Source organism: Panthera pardus, unplaced genomic scaffold, assembly GCF_024362965.1.
Source record: "Panthera pardus isolate Hobbes unplaced genomic scaffold, ASM2436296v1 HiC_scaffold_17, whole genome shotgun sequence".
In the NCBI taxonomy this organism is placed as follows: Eukaryota; Metazoa; Chordata; class Mammalia; order Carnivora; family Felidae; genus Panthera; species Panthera pardus.
In genome coordinates this window covers 139,018,803-139,034,515 of record NW_026526732.1, presented here as the reverse complement: position 1 = coordinate 139,034,515, position 15,713 = coordinate 139,018,803, and the positions used below count along the sequence as shown (strand labels likewise).

The window sequence follows — 15,713 nt, the reverse complement described above, 5'->3', positions numbered from 1 at the left end:
CACTGGGTTCCCTGGCCTGACCTGCCCTCCTCGTGTGGGTGGGGCCGGGGGAGTCCATTCTAGTGGCACAGAGCAAACCTCGGTGACAGTGGCCTGTGGCCTGTTGCTGCTACTAGTGGGAGTCTGGCTTTGGCGACCGTACGGCTCTGCATGACCAGAAGCTTGTGGGAGCTGCAGTTCCTTCTAGTTCTGCTTCCAGCCCAGATCCTGGAGCTTAGAGACAGAATACACTCTCAGGCTCCTGGGTGTCTACAGTAGCCACAAGCGTCCTTTATGTCACTTTCACCCTGTCAGCCTTACCTAGGGAAGATGCCCTGCATTATCCTAACTGCTGGGTGTGGGAGCCAAGAGAGGGCCTCATTAGCATGTCAAATGCTCCCATACCTGGTGCTCATCAGAACCCACAGTGACTCTGGTCCAATTCTACAAATGAAAGAATATGGAGCCGTGCTTAACAGTCTGCCCGAGTTACAAGCCATCCAGTGCATGGCAAGGGGAACTCGGGTCTCCAACCTGCCAGGTGAAAACACTTCTGGCCACATACTGAGAAGGGGGGGGGGGGGTCTATCCCTGTTCACTTAATTCCCCTCCTGAGCGGGGCTGCTAAGTCACACCTGACTCCCTCCACCTTTCTCCCCAGGCTGCCATCCTCACCCTAATAGTGACTCCTGGCATGGGATGACAGTGTCAGAGCCAGAGGGCTGGCTCCTTTCCCCTTTTAGCCAGGAAAGTCCCTGCTGCCCCTGTCAGATCCTTAGTATTCACCACGCCAGCCATGTAACCAAACTTCTGCATTTTATTTCTGTAGAAAGCCCTGATCCCATCTCCAGGACTACCGGAAGGTAGAGAAGCTCTGGGTGCCTGTGCAGGAGGCATAGGGCACGCCCCGGGAGCGAATCTGCAGGGTATGGAAGGTGAGGGGTGGGTTGGGGCCCGAGGAGCCTGGGTTCAGGGACTCGGTGTGAGGCTCCATCACAGTCACAGGGACTGCATAGGACAGCGTCTGGGGCCGGTCATCATGGCGTCTCACTGTGCCCTTGCTCAGGAGGTGCAGGATGCAGGAGAGGACATCGGTACTGTTGCAGGCAGATCCCCTACCGAGGCTGCTGACCAAACCCCTGGGAGGACATGGGCCCTTCTGCCAAGCGTCCAGGACCTGGGAAGGAGAGGGAAGGGCGAACAGCAGGTTGGAGAGACCCAGCTCACTCCACCTCTAGCTTCCACTCCAGGCACAAGCCTCTAGCCAGCGAGCTCTAAGGACATCAGGCACGCCCCAACCCCACCCCTTACATACATACAGGCTCCCCCAACCCCACCCCTTACACACATACAGACTCCCCCCAACCCCACCCCTTACACACATACAGACTCCCCCAACCCCACCCCTTACACACATACAGGCTCCGTAGTGAACCAGAGGCTTCAAATGTGGACCCGCCTCCCCCTGCTCCCGCCTGCCCCCACCGGAAAGTTCCTTCCCCCACTGCCCAGCCCCACCTACCCGGCAGACAAGCTGGTCAATATGCAGCCCCTCATCCCCATGGGCCTTGAGGATTCGGACAATGAGGCAATTCAAAAGGTTCCGCCTCTTCTCCAAGTTCCGGCCCTCTTCATCCTCTGCTTTCAGGTATGTCTGAGGTGGGATGAGCCACACATTGCCCCTCCTTGGCCTGGGCTCCTCGCTGCCATCTCGAATCTTGAGCACCCCTGAAATAAGCACTGGTCTTCAGTGGGGGGCCCACAAGGAGGCTGAGAGCAGAGGCCCCTCTGCCCCAGGTACACACCTCCTGGGACATCCTTTTGCTCTTGAAGGTCCAGGGGGCCTCTCGAAGAGGTAAGAGGCCCAATCGCCTGATTGAGCATGTCTGGAGAGAGCCCGGAGAGTGCCAGCAGACTCTCCACAGAGACAGCCTTAAAGAAGAGGAGGGAAACATTCTAGTCTTCCCTAAGGGGTGGAGCAGAGAAGGTACAGGGAGGGAGGATAGGGAGTCGAGGTTTAGGGAGGAAGGGTGAGGGACAAGCTACAGAGAGCACAGATGCATAGAGGAGCAGGGCCACCTTCAGGTCATTGAGATACAGCAGCAGCCACATCTGCACGGTGGACACATGCAGGGTCTGGTCCCCAAACTGCAGCTCAGCCCGACCCAGCCATGTCCACTGCAGTCGCCTCTGAGGGCCCCGCTCCAGGGCAGGGTAACTCTGGCCTGAGAAGGGTCAGGGAGAAAAGGAGTCAGGGCTGGTGAGGGGGTACTGTCGGTTGAGCTCTGCCCCTGCTAATGTCTGCAGAGCATGTGTCCCAGTGTTTATGGATACCGTGGTTCCTGGTCTGAACTTCTAGAGCTTAGCCTTCCCTGTATCTGCCTCCTGGGTAAGCCTCAGGAATCCGGGAGCCCACTCTGTGCCTAGCCTTGTGCAAGGGGATTCTGATCAGTGACTTCCAGGAGTTCCCTATTTTTTTAAGGGAGGCCAAAACCACAAAATGAGGAAGGACTGGGGCTCTCATCAAACTGGAATATCCACGAGAAATTAGTTCTCCCTGGTTAGTCTGGGAGCCCCCTGAGGGCAGCGTCTGAGTCTCTTCCCCCTCCTGTGTTGCTGCCCAGGCCAGGATCAGCCCCCAATGGGAAGCTTAGGTTATGGTGACTGACCAGGAGCCAGAGCCCTGCCACTGAGGGAGGTCCCTTCTGGTGACCTCAGGTGCGCTTGACTCCATCCTCCCCACCTCCCACTCTCTAAAGAGAGTCCTATGTCTGTTTTAAGCATGGAAAAGGCAACAGTCTGGGGATCTGGTGCTTGACAACCCCACCCCCTCACCCCAAACCTAAGCTCCTCACTTTCTTCACTGAGGCTCCTACCCTGGGGCCTAGCCCCACCCACAGGCTCTTTCCCTGAATCCCATCCTCTTCCAGCCAGTCCCCCCCACCCCCCGGCCCCCGCCCGCCCTCTGCCCAGCTCCTCACTCTTGTTGTAGAAGTTGGAATATCGGTTCAAAGTGCCCCTGAGATAGGCCGGCAGGCAGGTTCTGGGGGTCAGCGTGTGGCAGATGGAGGCAGTGGGCCAGCAGCGTGGTGACAGGACCAGCACGGACACTTCTGGCATCGCCCCTTCATAGTAGAGATCCTCATCTTCCTCCTCGTCCTCCTCCTCTTCCCCTGCCACATCTGTGGCCGCTGCTGCCCCCGCTCCTTCTGCCTCCTCTGCCTTCTCTCTCTTGTGCTCCCTGTCACTGGCCTCGTGGCCCCCCTGCAGAAGAGACGGGGTTCCCGACAGCCGATGGGCCTCCTCTGGTCTACTCCTCTCCTCTCTTCCTCCTACCTCCCCACGTGCTAATCCCTTTACCGCCACCCACCTGTATCTTCTTCTCGGTGTCCTCCAGCTTCAGGAGCTCCTGATCCAGCCGCTGGAGCTGGTAGACGTGGAACTGGCGCTGCAGCTCCTCGGACATGCTCAGGCTCCGCAGCATCTGCTGGGGGAGGCGGTTGGGGAAGCAGGGACCGATCTGCTCCAGCACGGCCCCCTCCAGCCAGCTCGAGCCCACGCCCAGGAGACGGTCTGCCATGTAGTGCCTGCGGTGTCACACACAGGCCGGGCCGAGCCTCAGTGTGGGCACTCGGCCTGGCCCAGCTGCCTGCGCCAGGACTCCAGCCTGCCCCAACCCCAGACTCCCAGGTGCTCGCCTGGCACCTGCCCCTGTCATCCGCTCCCCAGGTCCACACTCACTGGTAGTAATGCTCGAAGGTGGTAGCTATCTCCAGGCCAGAGAAAATTAGGACCGTCTCCAGGCATCGCTGCAGCTGCACTAGCATCTCCATCCCCCGGGCTCCGCCAATCCGACTGCCCTGGATCCGCTGGTCAATGTGCCGGGCAAACTGCTCACTCACCTGGGCAATGGGGAGGGCACAGGAAAACCCTGAACGCGTGACTGGAGGAGGTGAGTGGGAACAGAGAGGAAGGTCTGAGGACGTAGATATGAACAGCTAAGCTGCCTCGTAAGTTGGTCAACACTTTTGCCAAACTTAAAAAAAAAAAATTTTTTTTTAATGTTTTATTTTTGAGAGAGAGAGAGAGACAGAGCATGAGCAGGGGAGGGGCAGAGAGAGAGGGAGACACAGAATCCGAAGCAGGCTCCAGGCTCTGAGCTGTCAGCACAGATCTCAACGTGGGGCTCGAACTCATGAACTGCAAGATCATGACCTGAGCTTAAGTCGGACGCTCAACCGACTGAGCCACCCAGACGCCCCACTTACCAAACTTTTATAAAGTGGTTAACAGTTGTGCAAATTAGGAAGTGTTTTTGCACACCGAACATGTCTAAAAATTAAACTAATGACAATAATTTAATGGGAGTTAATAATTTATGTGGACAAAGATGGTCACGCTGCAGTGTTACTGATACAACAGAATGACCAGGAGCAACTCAAGGAGCCACTGCTTCAGCTCCCCCTGCTCTACTGTCGGCTGGCCAGGGTGCTTAGCCTGTCTTAGTGTGTCATCTGCTTAAGTGTGCGCCTTCCCGAGAAGACAATAAACTTTGAGGACAGGGAACTTGCTCTTATCACAGTGCCTGACACATTTTAAGCACTTACTAAATATTTAAGGAATGCTGGAGTAAATTATAGTACATCCATTAGATGGAATTTATACAAAAATAAAAAATCATGATCTCATGGCTCATAAGTTTGAGCCCCGTGTCGGGCTCTGTGCTGGCAGCCTGGAGCCTGCTTTCAGATTCTGTCTCTGTCTCTGTCTCTCTGCCTCTCCCCCGCTCACACTCTCTCTCTCAAAAATGAATAAATGTTAAAAAAATTTTTTTTAAATAAAAAATAAGGACAAATAGCAACTCTGAAATAAGGCTTTTAAGGTAACGGTCAAAAAACAACAGGCTAAAGCATTTTAGCTACTCGTGAGTAAACTGTTAAATCATGCACGCAGACTGAAGAAAGTACATCAAGATATATTAGCACAGCATGCTTCAGGTCACTATGTGTTTCACTTTTTATTTATTTAAATTTTTTAAATGTTTATTTTTGAGAGAGAGCGAGCGAGCAGGTGTGAGTGGGGGAGGGGCAGAGAGAAAGGGAGACACGGAATCTAAAGCAGGCTCCAGGCTCTGAGCTTTCAGCACAGAGCTGGACGCAGGGCTTGAACTCACAAACCCAAAGATCATGACCTGAGCCGAAGTTGGACGCTCAACCGACTGAGCCACCCAGGCGCCCCTCTCTGAATCTTTAAAACATGGTTATATACCCATACATGTTCCTTGCTGAATGGGAACGGAAGGGTGGTCGTTTTGAGAAGGTGGGGAAGGGGGGGTTTGCAGGGAGAGGTCCAGGGCAGAGGCGAGGGCGGGAGGCTTACATGGGCAGCTTTGAGAAATGAGAGCTTCAGCAAGGCACCGGCACAGCCGTTCTGCAGCGCCAGCAGGAAGGCTGCCCGTGGCCCAAACAGCTCCGAGCTCGACTTCTGCAGATTATGGAAGTGTTCACAGTAACGCGGCACAAAGTCACCATCCCGCCAGCGTGAGGTCAGAAAGTTGTTCACCTGGAGGAGAGCGGCTGCAGCGTGAAGGGACAGCCCAGCATGCCACCAGACAGTTGCACCCTCCCTCCCCGGCACCTGCCCCTACCCACCTGCTCCTCCACCACGGCCCGCCAGCAGCGGGTCAGGTTTCTCACGATGCTGCTGGGAAGCCCCCGGGTAGCCAGGGAGCTCCAGTCATGGCTTCTGTTTCTGCCCTCTGTGGAGACAGGGGAGGGGGCAGAGGCAAGGTGGGAGCAGCCCCTCAGCTCAGCGTGAGCCCCGGGGCTGTTCCTGACCTCCTGCCACCCCAGAACGATGCTCCTGAGCAGGGATGAAACAAACAGGTGAACAGGCTTAGTGGGTAGGGAGGGAAAGCGGGAGGAGGGACAGAAGGCCATCCTAACCGAGCTCCCACCTGAATCTCAGGTACTCACTGGGCCGGGGAGCGGCCACCGCTGGAGGGGGCGCCTCACAGGGCTCCACGTGCACCAGCAGGTGGGTGAGGCGGCGCACCCGTGAGGAGAAAGCAGCCGCGCGGCTCTGGGGATTGTGGGCAGCCTCCCGACACTCCAGGTACTGGTCCAGCAGCCAGCCCAGGGGGCTGATGCCATCCTCATCTGGAGATTGGGAAAAACAAGCCGTGGTGGGCCATGTCTCCAGGGCAGGGGAAGAGGACGAAAGCACCAAGAAAGGGATTGGACAGAACATATGGGGTTGGCGCAGGTAGCGAGGCCCACCTGTCCTTATGGTGTCAGCTGACACCTGGGAGATGTAGGAAAGGAGGTGGTTAGGAGAAGGGGGGCACTGGGCTACCAAACAAACATAGGTACCAAAAGGGCCAAGGGCATAATATAGGTGGCTCTGGGGCAGAACAAGAAGGGGCCGATTAGTGGGGCCAGGGGTCGCAATGGTTACCGGGGGAGGTGATGTTCTGCACCAGGGGGCTGACCAGGGCTTCCCAGCAGGTCTTGCCCAGCGCTTGGGCGGCCTCATCGTCAGGGAGGAAGCGATCAGCAAAATTCTGCTCCTGACGCAGAGCCCCATTGAGCCTGGGGGTGAGGATGGGGGAGGCAGGTGTCAGAGGCTCAAGATGTAAGTTATCCTAGCATCTTCCCAGCCTAATGGCAGGGTAGCCCCTACCAACCAGACCAAATCCCCACCCGGTACTTTGAAGCTGTCCCATGTTAACAGACACATCCCACACCCAACCCACCAAAGAAATCTCTTTATTCTTTCTTTCCTTCCCCAAACTGTAGAGCACGCCAGCCCCTTTCCCAAACATGTTGGCTCTCCATCTATACCCTCCACAGAAGGGCCAGGGCCACCCATAACAGTCTTACCTGCCGCACACACACAGCCACACACACATGCTCGCACACACCTAGAACTCAGGTGCAGGAGGCTCCTGCGGTCCTCTGCTATGTCCTGGCTCCAAGCCTGTGCCCGAACCATGTAGAAGAGGCGTGTGTGACGACACAGCTGCTCCCGAAACACTGGCCAGAATGTGGGCTTAGGGCCTAGGACCTCCAACCCCCGAATGCGTGTGTCGATGCCGCCCTGCAATGTGCACACGCCTATTTTCACCTGCTCTGCATCCTCCTCAGAGCGGGCTGGGGTCAGCCACACCTTTGGGCCTTATTCCTGGAGCTGCCCAGGGCCTAGCCTGGAGCTCTGGCTCACGATCTGCAACAGTTACACAACCCAGAGCTCTGTGTCCCCGGACCACACCCCATACTCCTGCCAAACCTGCTGGCAGCGCTTTATGCGGATCTGGATGATGGGCCAGAAGTGGGTCAGGTTCTCCAGGAGGATCACCCGGCTGGCCGAGGGCATCACGTTCACCTGGTTGGGGGCAGAGAGTGCTGTTACCTCCATGTGTGTGGATGGGAATGCTGAGGGCACTCAAGTCTGCTCCTGTTCTGTCCTTCCCTTAGCCCGGGGAGGGGTAAGGGGTCCTGACAAAGGGGTCCCGATGCCATCCTCACTGCTCAGGGCCTGATGCCATCACATAGGCACAGGGAGAAAGGACTCTACATTCTAGGGGGCGCAAGACAGGGAAGAATTTAGGAGTTTAGGAGTCTGGGCAGGAGGGCGGACCCTGTGAAGGTGGTCTCATGGTATAGGGGTCCCTACCGAGTTGAGCTCTGTGTTAAGAGAGTTGGTGCTGTCGCCCCCAAACACCACCACCCTGGCCGGCATATAGCTCGAGTCTTCACTAGCCACCAGGAGAGTCAGCTGCCTGGGAGCAGGGAAAAGGAAACAATCAGAACTGGAACCAGTAGGGTCCTTGTAGACAGAGGCAAGGGGACTCTTTGGTCATGTTTGTGTTGGGCGGGGGGAGCAGTGCTTCCCCCAAACAAACAAAGGGAAGTCACGAAAAAGTATGTGTGTCGCTGAGCACATACATGGGGCCTGTTACCTGATGAGGATGCCCTGGTGCATGTGCAAGGTGATGTAGTGGGAGCCGGCGCTGCCATTGGACTCCCAGTAGGTCTTGGGGTTTCGATCCGTCAGCTTGCTGGCCCGGTGCGGGTTGGAAGACACCTCCACCTTCTCCCAGCACTTGTCCTCCTTCATTTCCACGCTGGAGCCTGGGGGCAAGTGGGAAGGGGTGGCCGTCACAGCCTGGTAGGTGTGGAGGGAAAACAGGGGTGGAGGGGTGTGGAGTAACGTGGGGACAGGCACAGACCCTGGCACAGATATCTGAGGAACACGTCAAAGAAGGGGATGTTGATGGGTCGGTGGGTTCGTCTGTGGTCTTCGATCTGGCCCAACACCATCTGCAGCCGGAACATCGGAGAGAAGGGGCGTGGGGAGGAGGGAGGGCACACATGGAGGACACACGGGAACACATATGAAGGAAAGACCCAGCAGCAATGGGACTTCCTCCAGAACCCTGGCAGAGGCAGAGTGGGAGATGCGGAAGGTGGTGCAGAGAACAAATGCCCACAGGCTCATCAGACTCTCCTGTCTTTCCCAAATTCAGGAACACGGTCCCTTCCTCCGGTCCCACTCAGGTTTCATATTCTTACCCAGCTGTGAACCCACAGCCTCCCCCTGCCCTCTTTCCTGACCTGGATGCAGCCTCCCAGGATGTTGGTGGTGAGTTTCCGGTAGAGGTGGGCATGCTTCTCACACTTGAACACCATGTCCCGCAGCTCCTGAGCCAGATCCAGTTTTCCCAGGTGCTTTTCCAGTGCCTTGGAGATGGCATCTCGGGCTCCCAGCTGATTCAGCACCACGGCGTAGTCCCTGCTCACAGAGGCCAGGCGGTGCAGGAAGAAGATGAGTTCCTGGAGCACCTGACATGGGGACAGGGTGGGTGCATAAAGGGCACAAGGCACAGGCCACAGGGCATCTTCAGTAGTATTTACACCCGCTGGGTACCGGGGCAACTGCAGTGAAAAGACAGAGTGAGGAAGTAAAAAGGCAGGAAGCGGGGAGACACGAGGGCTGAGTGGAGTTAGAGAACCTAAGGCAAACAGATAAGGAAAAGCTAAGAGATACTCTGCCGTCCTGGGGTTCTCAACCACTGATTTTGTTGGCAATAGGTGCAGAGAGCTTCCCAGGTTGTTCCCTTTTAGGCTGTGTCCCAAGAACCAGTTGTGGGGCTGCATTTTGAGATGCTCAGGCCCTAAGCACAGGCAGGGAGGGGGCACAGAGGGACACTCAATGAGTCAACCTCTGAAATGAAAACCTGGGTAACAGCCCAAAGGTGTGCACTGCAGACACCCACTGCCAAGCCTTCCAAGCCCAGGACCTCCCTGTGGCAGGAGACTCTGAGATGTGATGTACTCTCTACCTCCTTCATCCACCTTATCCCCACAGGCCCAGCCAAACAGGAGGTACCGAGGCTTTTACTGTAATACAGACATAACCTTTTGTGTAAGAAAGGAGATGGCATGTAAGATCACACACTTGGGTTTGCTTATATTTGCATTTGCATAAGGATACACCAGAAGGACACAGAAATTAATACAAATGGTAACCAATAAAGTACATGCGGAGAAGCACTGGGAAAATTGGGTGGAAGTGAGAAGAGGTAGAAGTGGGAATTCTCAGTGTATACCTTGTTGTACTGTTTTGATTTGTGACCTGTATGAATGTATTACCTATTTGAAAAAATAAAATTCAGTTTTAAAAACAAATTCCGAACCAAGAGCGCAAAGGCTCCATTGTGCCCTCCCAAGCCTCGCCCAGGGAGGGGGTCTGCCTCATCAGAGGCTGCCCTACGCCCTCTCCCTCTAGCGTCTCCCCGGAGCAGGGCAGGGGTACCTCTCGGTCAGTGTCTGGTGACCGCAGGCAGGCCATGCAGGCATCCATGGCCTCATGCCAGGGGAGCAGCAGCGCCTCGGGGAAGTCCACCAGCTGCATCAGGATCCTGGGGAGCGGGCGGCAGCAGCAGAGAGATGTGTAGCCAGCCTCAAAGACCCCTTTGCCAAATGCCCCTCCCCACCCCCTCACCTCAGAACGGTCAGGTGCAGGGCCTTGTTGGCCGCTGGGGTGTCGAGGCCCCGCATCAGGGTGAGGAAGGGCTGGGGCTGCCTCTGCAGCTGCAGCAGGAGCGGCTTGATCTCCATCTCCCGAGGCCCCTCTGAGCTGAGGGCTCGCTCCAGGTCCAGGAAGATTCTGCCAGGCAGACCGCAGCTGTCCATCAGTCGCCTCAGAGGAGTGTCGGGATGCTGAGTTGGGGGTTCTTTTCCTACGGGAAGATGGAAGTTACAAAGGTTGGCCATTGTCGGTGATGTTAGGATGAGAAAAGGACAGACAGATTCATAATTCCTAGTGCCTCCTAAAAACATTTTTTTTTTTTGGCCCCCCTAAAAGTTAGGTTTGGGGATCTTAGGGCATCTCTGAATGCATTTATAAGACAATTTTGTGACAAATGTTATGTTTTATATTCTTAAAATAGCAAAGGAGCTTCCTGTCTGCAAATAGCAGAGCATTTCCCTGTATCTAAAAGCATGCAATAATTTGGCTTTCTCTACACTAGAAAAAGTCCAATGTGGGGACTTTTTTTTTTTTTTTTGGGAGAGAGAGAGAGGACAGGGGAGGGGCAGAGAGAGAATCTTAAGTAGGCTCCGCACTGGGCGTGGGGCTCGATCTCATGACTCTTGGATCATGACCTGAGTGGAAATCAAGAGTTGAACAATGAACCAACTGAGCCGCCCACAGGCGCCCCCAAATGTGGGGGCTTTTTAAGGCTCAAATCTCTTGCAATTTTCTGACTTTCCATCCTCCCTCACTCATTGGAGGGAGCGACTCTAAGCTTCAGATTCTTCCTAAGGTGCCACCTGTTCCAGACGGGATTACACAAAAACCGCACAGATGCCTCTCCTGGGCTAGCACTCTCCTAGAGCCAGTCTGCAGAGCTGCAGGGTCTTTTTGGCATCCCACCTTCCACTCTGGATGCATCTGCTGATTCCTGAGGCTGGGCCTGGGCTTCCGGCAGGGTTGGGTAAGCTGGCTGCCCTGCCAGGGCCTCAGGCCCATATTTCCTGTAGACACGGCAGTTGAGCAGGTCCCTGAGAGCGCTGTCATCGAGTCGCTGTGGCAGAGCCAGCAGTAGGTGCTGGGCCAACTCCATGGGCACAGCCAGCTCAGCCAGGATCTCGTCATCCAGAATCTGTCATCGGGGAGAAGCTCTCACTGTAGGTAGCCCTGCTGGCACAGAGGCTCCAGGGGCAGTTGGTAGGGGTGGGGATCTCTACACACATCCTCTCCTTGAGGAACCGCTCATGGCTGGCAGCTGCCTTTTCTCACACAGCTTGCCAATGCCTCTGAACGTTCTAGATCTCTTCCCTGCAGCCCCTTACAACTGTGGACCTCCACTCCCCATCCTCAGCCTTCCAAATGCTCTGTCACAGACCAGCCCTTGCAGTGAGCCCTCCAACTTCTGGGTGTCTGGACTGGCTCTACCTCGCCATCCAGGTTCTCCTGAAGGATCTGGAGAACCTCCTGATGGTCGGGTCCATCCAGCTTCTTGATGAAGAAGAGGAGCTCCCACCATTCTGCCTGGGTCAAGTGTTCACTTTCTTCAGCATCCTCATCCTCAGGCAGCACGTAGGGTACCGCATAGAGCTCTGTCATGGGCTTCCACCTCCAGGAGGGCAAGGCTGTGGCTACAGGTCACAGGGCACGGGGATGTCACTGCCCACCCAGCCAGACCACTGTTCCTCTGCTCAGCGCTGACCCTGTTTTCTCCCAGGGCTCACCTACACCCAGGGCTCCACTGACCACAGCCCCATGGTTCTCATCAGCCTCAACCACATCTTCAATGTCTTCCTCAAAGCCCAGAATTTCCAGCATGTGCCAGTGTACCCAGTAGGTGCGGCCTGTCGACTCCCACAACACCTGGAGGATATGGGAAAAAAGAGAAGGGGAAGAGAAGGCTCACTCAATGACTGGCTGTGGCCCAATGATGAGGACATACAGCCCTCAGGCTGACCACCTGACCAGGTCTGGAACAACCTCCAAATAACACAACGCTGGCATATGGAGAACATGAACACACACACAAAGGATGCCTTCTCCTATGGGGATGGGCTCTGCTTCTCCTCCCACCCTATCCTTTGATGGCTCATGCTCCCCGCACTTCCTCCTGGCCTCACCTACTCTCTCCCTGACCCTGACCTTTAGGAAAGTCTTGCTATATCAATATGTTTCTTCCTGGGAGTGAGTCTTCCTGACCTGATAGCTCCCTCAACTCCAACTTTCTCAGCTCTCCAATGGCTCCCTTCTCAACTGTTGATTCCCCTTTAACCATTCCAGTCCCCATGGGGGCTTTCTCAGCGGGTGGCCTGCCAGAGCCCCCTGCACAGAACCCCAGTTATACTTCCCCAGCTAAATCCCCAACAGTATCCCACACGCACCCTCACTCACCTGCACGGGGGGCACGCCGTTGTTGCTCTGCCGGAACTCACCCTCGTCCCCAGCGCTGACCTCCTCGTAGTCATCCAGCATGCGAACTCGCATCCCGGCCTGCAGCGTCTCTCGCACGTACAAGGCATAAGTATTGCCACTTGCAAACTCAGAGCGAGGGCGGAACCTCCTTGACCTCCTAATGGAGGGCCGGACCCGGGCGGGTGGCAACCCTGAGCCAGCCTCTGCCAGCTGGGGCTGGAAGATGGAGCACGAAGACCGTGCCGAGGGCCCCTGTTTGCTCGAGGCCCAGTCCCAGCGCATGGCCTGCACAAGCTCTGAGATGAGGGTGCCCATGGCCATGCTGAACTCCAGCTCCAGTCGACCCCTCTCCCCACTCAACTCCTCGGGAGCAGAGTTGTTCTGGGCTCCTGGTTCTGCAGCACTGTCGTTCAGCTGGTCCAGAAGAGAAGTGACATGCAAATAGCGCTTCACCAGGGAGAAGAGAAGCCTTCCTGGGACCTGTAGGATGCAACCTTTGGCCTATGTCCACCTTGTCCCAGCTCTAGCTACTCTTTCCACACCACCCTTCAAGGGTGGGTGCAAAGGTCTGGTCCCTAGATCTTGTCCACAGCCCCCCCCCCACCTCCCCACAGAATACCTGTGGCAGCTGGATACCCTCAAAAGACATGGGGTGTTCAGAGAGTGTGGCCTGTGCAAACAGAGCTAGCAGAGCACAGCGGCTGTCAAAATCTAGGTGTTTCTCAATGGCTTCTTGCTGGCTCAGCGACAGAAGAATCTGGGTCCGGGTCCCTGAAACCCATACCCCAGTCAGTTAACTGCTCCCTAACATTGCCCTTCCCAGGCATCCCTCCTAGATCCTCTACTGTCTTAGTCTGATCCCTTGTTGCCACACACAGGATTGATAGATCTCTCTACCTACCTACCTACCTACCTACCTATCTACCTACCTACCTACCTATCTACCTACCTACCTACCTACCTATATCTGCAATATCTATATCTGTAATTGTCTAATAACTCTTTCTTGGCATAGAGATCCAATTAATGGGAGGTTCTTGAAGACTCAGTCCTCTTTCTTTTGTTATTTTTTAGAGTAATCTCTACACCTAACATGGGGCTTGAACTCATGACCCCAAGATCAAGAGTACAGTGTTCCACCGACTGACCCAGCCAAGCATCCCCCCAGCTAGGCATCCTTCCTCTTCCTGCAGAGGTGCCCCCACCTCCTTCCTACCCCCTTTTCTCCCAACTCAAAGAGAAAGGCAACAGAATCACTCAGGCACTGATGAGGCAGAGGCTCTTGCCACAGTGTCCTGTGAGGCCCTGAGCTGACCTACCTTCCCCTTCCTTTCTCCCCACACTACTTCTCACCAGCATCATGAGAGGCCAGGGCTTGTATCATCCGGCCCGCGCTCCAGCGAATCTGGTAATCAGGACTACTCAACATGTGCATGAGCAAGTCCAGGACCCTTGGGTCTTTGAATACACCAGTGAGGGGCTCGATGCTGGCGTAGGCGCTGAGTACGTGGACAGTGTGAAGCAAAGGAGCAGGAGGGATGGTGCCCACACACTCCTCCAGCTGCCGGAGGGCCCTCTGAATCAAAGACTTCACATCGGTTTCCATTTCCCCCAGCACAGATTTGTCCAGGGCCCCAGCTTCCCCTGCAATCTCCTGAGAAGGTCCGATGACCTGGCCGTCCTCGCCCAGCATCTTGTGGCAGTTGGCATAGATCTCGTCGTTGGACATCCACAGCAGGATGTGTTCGGCCTTGCAGTCCACTTGGCTAGAGCCCCCTTCCCCATCATCCCCACGCCTGAGGATGAGCCAGCGGATCTGGTACTCAGGATGCCCATCATGGCCCACCCGCTGGCGGATCAGCTCATCTGGATAGGCATGCAAGCCTGGCCCCAGGGGCACTCTGAATTCCCTGTAGCGGAGTTCCCCCACCATCCTGGCACCTGAGACACAGAAGGAAAAGAGAACAGTCAAGCTAAAATGAGAGGGGGAGTTCCAAAAATCAAGGATATCCAGGAGTTGGGGAAGCAAGTGTGGCAACAGCTGTCAGGTTGGCTGGGGTAAAGAAGGGCCCAGGAGTTGCCTGCTGCAGGCTGGGTGGGGCCAGGCCTAAGCAAGGGAACACTAGGGTGTTTGTTCTAAGAACACAAAATTTGGTTGAAAGGAGGGTCGAAGGCCCTGCAGCCTGGAGTGGATTGGTTTGGAGCAGTGGGAAGGGGACAGTGGGGGCAGGGGAGCCTTGCCATAATGAATCCCAACACACTGCCATAGGCAGCAGCCCTGAGAAGGGGATCCATGAAGCCCCGAGGGGTGTGTGTTGGGGAGTGGGGGGTGGGGAGTGAGATCCCGAGTGTGTCTGGGTAGGGATGCTAGCTCCAATGGTTGAAGCGCAGGAGTGTGTCACAGAGGCAAGAGATTTGGTGGGGGAGAATTGGTGGGATGGGGGGGGCAAGGCGCGAGGGGCTGGGAGGAAAGCCTGGTGGGCTGCAAGCGCGCAGGACTGGAGACACTGGAGCAGCAAGGCCGGTGGGGGCGACAGGAGACCCGGTGGGTTGAACGGCGGGGGGCTAGGTGGACCCTAGAAGCCGGGGGCGCGCGGCAAGGTGCGGGGGAGGGGGCTAGGCCAGATAAACGAGAATCCCAAGGCACTGTGGAACTGGGGTGGGGGACGCGAAATCGGGTGCGCGCGCGGCTCGGTGGGCGAGAGTGCGGAGGAAAATCCAGGGTAGGGGCGGGGGGGCTCTGGCCACCTCAGAAGGCGATGGGGGTCCGGCGCGAGGCCTCTCCTTCGCTGAGCTAGGGACGCGGCGCAGACGATGGCGGCGATGCTGGCGGAGATTTGGGCCCCGCCTGGGCCCCCGAGGGGGGTCGAGGCGGAGAGGCGAGAGGGGGCGTGCCTCCGAAGGACAAGCGGGCGGGCAGGGGGCGTGGCGTGCAGGGACAGAGCACCTCGGGCGGCCACTGTCACCGCCCGGCGCGCAGGTCAGCGGCAGCCTGGGTAGGGCGGGGCAGGGCGGAGACGGGGCCCAGCCTGCGGCGCCGCCCGCCCAGCTCTGGGGGCTCCGCCGCCTGCCCGCCTGCCCGGAGTCGTGGCTCATTTCCGCCAGACCCAGCGGAAAGCTAGGGGCCCTGGGAGAGCTCCGGGGCGGAGTCGTCGGTGCCACCTCGGCGACGCGCGGCACCTCCTCCTCCTCCTCCGTGCCGCCCTTTCCTCTTCCTTTTCATTCTCCTTCCTTCCACCGGAAGTGCTCTCCCCGACTCCCGAAGTCAGAACAGGAGACCTTGGAGGTCA

The 15,713-nt window shown here is 56.6% G+C and overlaps 1 protein-coding gene across 1 annotated transcript; it reads right to left on the bottom strand.

Moving 5' to 3' along the window:
- Positions 1-778: 778 nt before the first annotated feature.
- Positions 779-15,628, bottom strand: CUL7 (cullin 7). The gene is made up of 26 exons (XM_019457178.2): positions 15,172-15,628; positions 13,777-14,364; positions 13,043-13,194; positions 12,403-12,903; positions 11,736-11,874; positions 11,440-11,642; positions 10,918-11,146; positions 9,985-10,222; positions 9,796-9,901; positions 8,595-8,822; positions 8,210-8,300; positions 7,940-8,111; positions 7,654-7,759; positions 7,267-7,362; positions 6,902-7,077; positions 6,436-6,569; positions 5,955-6,137; positions 5,631-5,737; positions 5,359-5,541; positions 3,721-3,881; positions 3,350-3,566; positions 2,961-3,243; positions 2,059-2,204; positions 1,785-1,911; positions 1,502-1,707; positions 779-1,156 (listed from the first exon to the last, which is right to left on the bottom strand). Exons 2-26 carry the CDS (start codon positions 14,354-14,356, stop codon positions 833-835), a joined length of 5,088 nt encoding a protein of 1,695 aa, XP_019312723.2. The 5' UTR covers positions 14,357-14,364; positions 15,172-15,628; the 3' UTR covers positions 779-832.
- Positions 15,629-15,713: the final 85 nt, after the last annotated feature.

What these genes read in the sequence shown, in the direction of transcription:
- CUL7 (XM_019457178.2), bottom strand. Translation starts at nt 14,356, where the DNA reads ATGGTGGGGGAACTCCGCTACAGGGAATTCAGAGTGCCCCTGGGGCCA. An exon ending in GGGCCGTGGTGGAGGAGCAG is followed by an intron (nt 5,542 to 5,630) that starts GTGGGTAGGGGC and finishes GCTCTCCTCCAG; the next exon opens with GTGAACAACTTTCTGACCTC. An exon ending in ACACCGAGAAGAAGATACAG is followed by an intron (nt 3,244 to 3,349) that starts GTGGGTGGCGGT and finishes TCTCTTCTGCAG; the next exon opens with GGGGGCCACGAGGCCAGTGA.